Source organism: Sinocyclocheilus anshuiensis, unplaced genomic scaffold (assembly GCF_001515605.1).
Source record: "Sinocyclocheilus anshuiensis isolate Anshui unplaced genomic scaffold, SAMN03320099.WGS_v1.1 scaffold283, whole genome shotgun sequence".
NCBI lineage: Eukaryota > Metazoa > Chordata > Actinopteri > Cypriniformes > Cyprinidae > Sinocyclocheilus > Sinocyclocheilus anshuiensis.
In genome coordinates this window covers 195,525-203,830 of record NW_015549605.1, presented here as the reverse complement: position 1 = coordinate 203,830, position 8,306 = coordinate 195,525, and the positions used below count along the sequence as shown (strand labels likewise).

At 38.9% G+C, this 8,306-nt stretch overlaps 1 protein-coding gene across 1 annotated transcript in view; it reads left to right on the top strand.

Annotated features, from left to right (window-relative positions):
* Positions 1-506: 506 nt before the first annotated feature.
* The window catches only part of LOC107658793 (synaptotagmin-10-like), a 15,097-nt gene continuing 7,297 nt past the window's right edge, over positions 507-8,306 (top strand). The window contains exons 1-3 of the mRNA XM_016447441.1: positions 507-758; positions 2,319-2,781; positions 6,844-7,405. Of these exons, the coding sequence (XP_016302927.1) occupies positions 557-758; positions 2,319-2,781; positions 6,844-7,405 (1,227 nt within the window). The 5' untranslated portion in view covers positions 507-556. The remainder of the gene's footprint in view (positions 759-2,318; positions 2,782-6,843; positions 7,406-8,306) is intronic.

Sequence of the window (8,306 nt, the reverse complement as noted above, 5' to 3'; positions counted from 1 at the left end):
AAGGTGGAACAGATGTGTTTTTAGTCGTTTCTTGAAGATGGTTAAGGACTCAGCTGCTCGGATTGATTTGATTGATTTCGGTATATATAATGTAATGTCTATGTCATGAATAATGTACTATACTGTATGCTTTATTTATTTCAGTAAAGTAATTTAAAGTGATCATACTTCACATATATTCGTTTATATACTGCTTTGCATCTTCATCTTAAGTTTGAAAGCTACGGACAACACTTGGAAATAACTATAAGTAATATATTATATACAATGTAGTCGGTTGACAGCTCAGTCTCTCTCTGTCTTTTTCCGAAGAAGCAACTGCATGTTCTAGTATTGGAAGAACTTATTATTTAAATAACGAGAACGTAATGTATATTTGTGCCCTGTTTATGAACCTCCCTCTCTAGACAACGCGTCTCCTATTGGGCAGTGTAGAAATGCCCCTACAATGTTCCACCGCGCCAAAGAATCTGGTGCGCCTTTGCGCGGAGGACATGGACTTGGACGCACCATTCTCTTTCCATTCCCTTACGCATTAGCTGCACATGGTGACCCAATGAACCCTCGTCCTCACGCATCGTCCAACATACAATGGATTAACAGGAAAGACATGAATGTCCGCACAGAGGACGGCATCAGCCTGTGCCAAAGGGCTCTCCAAATAGTGACGGAGCTGTGCCTTTCCGGGCACGTCGACCGGGAGAAATGTGCGGATATATTTCCACTGGAGAGCAACATACCAGGTAAAGGAAGTTCAGGTAAATTTAACTTAACAAAGTTCTATTATCCTCTCACAAACATATTTTTCAGGAACTCTGGTTAGCGAGTTAACGAGACTTTTTAGTAGTTGGTATACTGAAAGTTTGAAAAGTTTGTTCACGGGCATAGAACCATACTTTATATTCATAACATTACCTGAAATCAGTCATTAGACTGGCAGACGGTATCCACTTGTTGATTATCAGTGCGCAACAAGTGTGAAATTGGCAACTCAGTACGTTGTCTCAGTTTTATTTCACTGGGGCGGTAGGTACAAAAGCTACAAGGTACATCTTTGTATACCCTATTTCCCCTAAATTGTACATATTAGTACATTACAAGTGCATATTAGTACCTGAAGCGTACATTTTAATATACGTTTTGAAAGAGTACTGCCACAGTTTTTGTATCTTCGGTTTTCTGACAGTGTACAATTATACGCGTCAGACGTTTCGTGAAATATTGCGTGGAAAACTCGCGGGTTTCCCGATAAAACGTAATAAAACATTTCTGTACCGCACGTCAATAATGCACATAAACCTGCATGTTTCAATGTCTGTGATTTAATTTGTTGGCGACAAATGAAAGTAGTTTTTACAACTTATCCCTGTACAAAGTACCACAGTACCACACTACTAGGGTGAGTAACACAAATATATACAAACCATGAACGTTTTGTGCATGAATTTATTGTAAAAAATCTTGGTCAATATGTTTGTTTTAGCCCTGTAGTCCAGAGCAAATCAAAATGAAATACAGAACTACAAGTTGCATAGGCTTACAGCTCACAAAACGTCGGACAGTACAGAATGTGCTGTACTGCAAACAGTGAGGACTAATGTGCGTGATATATTCACAATAAAGTATGGCCACGATTGCATCAGAAGCCAGAAATCAAATTACAAGATGGCATGCTGATGCAAATGACATCAATATATTTTTATACTCATATTACATTTTCCGTGGCCTTAGAAGGGTAGTGGTCATGTATGAGAGTGAGTCCATCCCTGTATCTCGGTAGTAAAACTCACTCCATGATACAGCAACCAACTATAATTACGTGCTGCATTCCGCAGTGCATTAAGCAGCTGAAACTCTTGCACCTGTTGTGGACACATATGAAGGTTCAACAGTGCCACTCATTCAAATACCTTTTAGCATCTTAAATTGACATTGCGAGATATTTAACATTGTTTCAAAGCTTATTAGTGCCTATGAAAGGACTTTTTTAATCTTTGGTTGCATGGACCACCAAAATGGGAAGCAAAATGACTCTGCTGATCTCTGCTTAACTAAACAAGCACATTTCAGTCTTCTTTTTCTTATACCTTGCCCTCACTTTCTTTTCTTTTCTCTCTCCCTCTTTCTCCTGTTTGTCTGTCATGCATAATTTATTACTGCTGGTGCTCTGTCTGTCTCCGTCTGGTGTTCATTTATCTCTTTCTCCTATCCTCGTCTCCTTTCTCCCTCACCTTCTGTTCTTTACGATCTCCTCAACGCACTCTCCTTCCAATCTTGCCTCTTTTTTCTGTACTCTCTCTTCCTCTTGTTGCCTGTAGACATCTCTGTAAGTCTCCTAGCTGTGGTCGTAGGTTTCTGTGGGCTCGCCCTTTTGGTAGTCTCTCTCTTTGTCTTTTGGAAGCTGTGCTGGCCCATTTGGAGAAGCAAGGCGCTCTCATCCAATGCTGACAGCTGCCCACTGGGGGTGCTGCCCGAGGCCCCCCCGGCCCCGGCGCCACCTCCGGTGTCTCGTTCTGTTTCTCCTCATCCTGAGACCAAGACAATTGGAACTGTGGGAAGGCAGCCATCACACATCCAGTACGAGGATGAGGAGGATAAGAAGAGGAAGGTACCAGAAGTGAAGGTCAACGGCCGCAGCTCGGTTAAGATTCTGGAGGTGGCCATGAAGATCAGCCAGACGTCACCAGACATCCCTGCCGAGGTGCAGCAGGCTCTGCGTGACTGTCTGAGCAAGCAGGCCAAAATCCAGAGGCAGACCACTGAACCTACCTCGTCCTCCAGGTGATACACACATCTGAATGCCAATTACATGATAAATTACAGTACATGGAGATCTACTTTTGATGCCTGATTGCACACTGAATGACACTACAGAAGAGGGTTAATCCTTTCATTATTGCCACTTGAATAAATAACTCATATAAGGATTAGAAAACAGAACATATATGTAATTGAGCAGAAATGCTTATAAAGGGGTTCCTTTACTGAATGATAAACACATGCTGAATGATTTTTGATCAGTGTGTGCCTTTGAATACAGCAAATGAGGCAGCAGCTGTTTTTTCATTTATGAGATATCCAGATAACAACCAGATCCAAGCCAAAGCACAGCTACTAAGTAGATTAAGCCAGCTGTATACAGCATTTTAAATAAATAAATAAAATATACTGTATATATATATATATATATATATATATAGCCTACACACACACATACACAGTATTTTCTATTATTGAACATCTACTAATACAACAAAAATGTAAAAAAAATTATAATAAAAAAAAAAAAAAAAATAATCATGATAAAACAATTATATTATATATAAGTATAATTATTAGTAAAATTAATAATATCAGTAAAAAATAATATTGGTATACTACATATATAGTAAACTATATACAGTACATCCAAATAAAAGGAATTAAGGTATAAAATGTATTATCACAACTTTTATTTTCACGTATTTACCCTGTTGACAGGGTGATGGCACGTCTCCTGGTTGCTACATACGCCCATTAATCACTACAGTTCACCAATCTGAGCCCTAGAGTCGCATTACCATAGCAACAGCATTAAATGACACCAGCAATTAAACAATCAGCTCTTCTTCTCTTTGTTTCATGTGGCACCATGTTTAAAGAAAGCAGGGATGTAATTAGTGTTGCCACGCAATAGCGCTGACATGCTGCGACTGTTTGTCCGACTGGGGAAGTGAGGAACAGCTGTGCTCGGTTCCTCGTGGAATTCATTATTGACAAGCCACAGAATTGTCATTAAAAACTTCAACATGGTGTAACAAATAAGGTGTCCTCATAAATCGCACATTGATGCAGTGCATGAAAAGGCCAGGAGAAGTTACTCAAAGGTCATTGTGAAAGACTGTTTGACTGGGTTTGGGTTGACACATTTTTTCTTGTTTTCCTATTCTTCTGTCATTTCTTAAATATTACCTTCTCTGGAGTACATTACTTGGACTCTAGTTTCACTTCCAAAATGAAAGAAACAATAAATAAATAGGCAGATACCTTGAGATAATGGCAAACCATCTTCAAAAGACTTTAAAATAGGCTAAGTGTGGTCATTTCATGGTATAGGTTGATCACTAAAGTGAGCAGAACTATGCCTGTTTCTATAGTGTCAAGTCAAGTCAAGTCACCTTTATTTATATAGCGCTTTTAACAATACAGATTGTGTCAAAGCAACTGAACAGCATTAATTAGGAAAATAGTGTGTCAATAATGCAAAATGACAATAGTAAACACAAATTTTTCAGTTAAAGACAGTTCATCACTGAATTCAGTGATGTCAACATCCAGCTCAGTTTAAATAGTATCTTTGCAATCAAGTCAACGGTATCGCTGGAAATTAAGTGTCCCCAACTAAGCAAGCCAGAGGCGACAATATAGTGTATAGTGACAATATAGACTATAGTGCTATAGTTAAAGGGCTCATGAACTGCCTCTGTTTTTTATTTTTTTACTGTGCTCTGAGGTCCACTTATAATGTTGTCAAGATTTTTACATTAAAAAACATCATAGTTTATTAGAAATAAGCTATTTTCTGTCCTGTTATTAACCCCTCTTATCAGAACGCATATGCGTGGCGGACTGTAGACTCAGAAGTAAATGCCAACTGCTATGATTGGCTAACACTTGTGTGTTTGACAGCCTACGTCCTTCACAGATGAACGCTGCTGTGATTTAGGTAAAAAATGCATAAATAACTCACATATCAAACGATCTGTAAGATGAGACAAAGAAATAGTGATCACGTAATAAAAACGGTTACTCACATTTGTGTGGTGCGGCATTACTGTCGGATCCAATATAGTCGGCACAGCATCGTCTTTTAGTTTCAATCTTTTTGAAAATCCTGCGTCAAATTGTGCCTGGTTTGTAAACAAATCCACAGTAAAATGAAGTGAACAAAAGACCGAGTTGTAACTGACATGGTCTGGAACTTCATTAAAAATAAAGTTAATCCACTGCCTTCAATATAAGCTGTTTTTAGACTAATGACAAAGTTTTGAATTCTGAAACTTACAGGATGTTTTTATAGTACAATGACCTCTTATATATCAAAAGATCAAGGGGATTTTGTTTTCTCAGTTCATGACCCCTTTCAAATTTTTTACTGAATTACTGTATGCACTATTCATTTCATTGCATGAGCATATTACACATTCCGGCAAAAATTAACTTCCTTCTGCTGTAATATGATAAAACACTATTGTTAGATAGCTTGCATAAACCAAAAGCCAAAATCAAATGAGTAGACAGGATAGTTTTATTTCACATGTAGCGATCAGTCATCAGTGTATACTGCAACAGGTAACTGACAGGTGTCTGTGCAAATTGGACTTGAATATTTCCACCTCCTCCACAGTCGCTTATATGGCAGAGTAAAAATACAAATTGAAATCTGGCACTGGCTCACAGGCTCATTCATTTTGGTTGGCAAGATGTATCAGAAACATTGCCATCAAACACTGGATTTTGAAAGAAGTGCTCTTCAAAACATCCGAAGACAGAAGTTAATTACTCTGTCTATCTTCAATTTATCATTGCATTGTGCTGGGATGTTTGTGCAAATTGCAAGGCATAATGTGCAGCAAACATGTGCAGGTGACAGACAAGAGATGGACAAAATAGAGAGAGAAAGAGAAATTGACAGTGATTATGAGATCAGGCGAGAAAAACGGCAAAAACAATTGTGTGGAAACACTAAAAAAGTTACAATTTGGTAAATATTATGATTAATATATCACAAGTTTGTTAAATGATATAATCCATCACTTTTTTTGTATCATGCTGTCATTGTCTTAAAGGTGCTAGTTGCTAGGAAACACCAAGGATAAGTAGAGAAATATGATTTCCTCATAGGAGTCAAGATGAGTGCTGAAAATGGGTTTTCTATAGTAAAAAGATCCAGGCCTAACTATTGCGATAAAATCTTGTGAAGTCTAGAATATAAAAGTTAAATCAACGCATTTGAAGAGTAACGCGGTACTAAAGTGCTTGTTTTCCAGTGCTAGGGAGTAATTAACTAAAAGGAACCTTAGTTGCTACTAAAGGATAGTTTACTCAAAAATGAAATTTTGCTGAAAAGTAACTTACACTCAGACCATCCAAGTTGTAGATGAGTTTTCCCCCCATCAGAACAGATATCAGAAATTTAGCATTACATCACTTTCTCACCAATGGATCGTCTGCAGTGAATGGGTGCCGTCAGAATGAGAGTCCAAACAGCTGATAAAAACATCACAATAATCCACAAGTAATCCATACGAGTCCGGTCCATCAATTAACATCTTGTGCAGCAAAAAAAAACAAAAAAAAAACGCCTGTTTGCAATAAACAAATTCATCATTAAGACATATTTAACTTTCTTCCATCCATAATATTGCTTCTTCTAGTAGGAAAGTCATCTTGTCTGAATCAGGAGAGAAATATTCACAGATCAAGCACTGTTTACAAGCAAAACCAGTCTAAAGCAGTTAAAAACAATATGATAGTGGCTTTTGATGTGAGAGGACAACGGGGGATGGACTGTTTCAATGGAGGAAGCGTCCAGTGGATATTTTGGCCAGAAACAATGGTTTAAAGTGAAAATGCATTAATAATAGATTTGTTTCTTACAAACATTCAGCGTTTAATTTCACAAATTGTTAACTGATGGACTTGAGTTGACATTATTGCGCTGTTTTCATCAGCTGTTAGAACTTTCATTCTGATGGCACCCATTCACTGCAGAAGATCCAATACACCAAAATATTTAGTAACTACGAAATATTTACTTTTATTTTTTTCATAAGTAGCAATAAAGTTCTTCTCTTTTCATAGGCACAATTCTTTCCGCCGACACCTGCCACGGCAGATGAATGTGACCAGTGTGGACTTCACCATGGACACTCTACCTGTGCGCCAGTCTTCTGCAGTCAGTATCGGTCGTATCAAACCTGAGCTGTACAAGCAGAAGTCTGTGGACTCTGAAGACGGAGCCAAGGAGCCAGTAGAGACGTGCGGCAAGCTGAGCTTTGCCCTCAGCTACGACTACGAGGAACAAGCTCTAGTGGTTTGCATTCTAAAGGCCCTGGACCTGCCCGCCAAAGACTTCACAGGCACCTCCGACCCCTACGTGAAGATCTACCTGCTTCCAGAGCGCAAAAAGAAGTTTCAGACGAGGGTCCACCGCAAGACGCTCAACCCCATGTTCGACGAGACGTTCCGCTTCCCTGTGGAGTACAGTGAGCTGTGCAATCGCAAGTTGCACTTCAGCGTGTACGACTTTGACCGCTTTATGAGTCATGACATGATCGGAGAGGTGGTGGTTGATAACCTGTTTGAGCTGTCTGACCTATCACGCGAAGCTGTGGTTTGGAAGGACATCCTTGCAGCCACTACAGTAAGTACAGTGCGTATAGAAAAGCAAAGGTCATAACCAGTACTTTCCTCAGATACCTCAATGAGACCAGATTTCTGGCAGGTTTGAATTTTTGAATTCAGTTTAAACTGAATTTGAGTTAAGGTAGCAAACAGGATGCAGAATTGAAATGTGTATTTTGGGAAGTAGAATTTAAATGAATTGAAACTCAAAGAAATTCATCAGTAATTAGACACATTTTTAACTGAAACCAAAGTTTGTCAAGATTTTGTTGAATGTTGGCTGGACAAAGATTTGTTTAAAAGATGAACGAATGAATGAACGAACAGAAGTACAAGGACAACTGTATTCACTTATGCTGGTCACATACCTCTGCATCAATCAAACAGAGCTCAAAGGAAATCTGACTGCACAAATGTGAAGGTCTCATTAATGGATAGATTGATCTGTTATGTAAAGCCAGGTGTCGGGGAGGGCTCATCTCCAAACTGACTCACCCTTTCAGGGCACCCCTTCCAAAAATAGATCCAATTGCGTTTCCAGAGCCACAGGAAGCATGATTATCAAGCCAGAGCCTTCAAACGACAGCCATGACTAATCCAACAGGTGTGGAATTGAGTTTGTCCCAACGTCCCACTGACTGCAGAGTACAACAAGAAATGTTACCGGCAGTACATTTTTAGGACAAAGTAACCTAAGCAATTTCCTCCGTAGTATTTTTTTTAGGTTCCTTTGCCCGCTCATTATGCCTCAGTTAATATATAAGAGCTTATGTAATCGCATCAGTCATGTTGTTTATGAGGGTTTTTAAGGACAGCTCTTCTTAAAGGGATAGTTCACCTTAAAGGGGTCATATGATGCGATTTCAAGTTTTCCTTTCTCTTTGGAGTGTTACAAGCTGATTGTGCATAGATAAGATCCC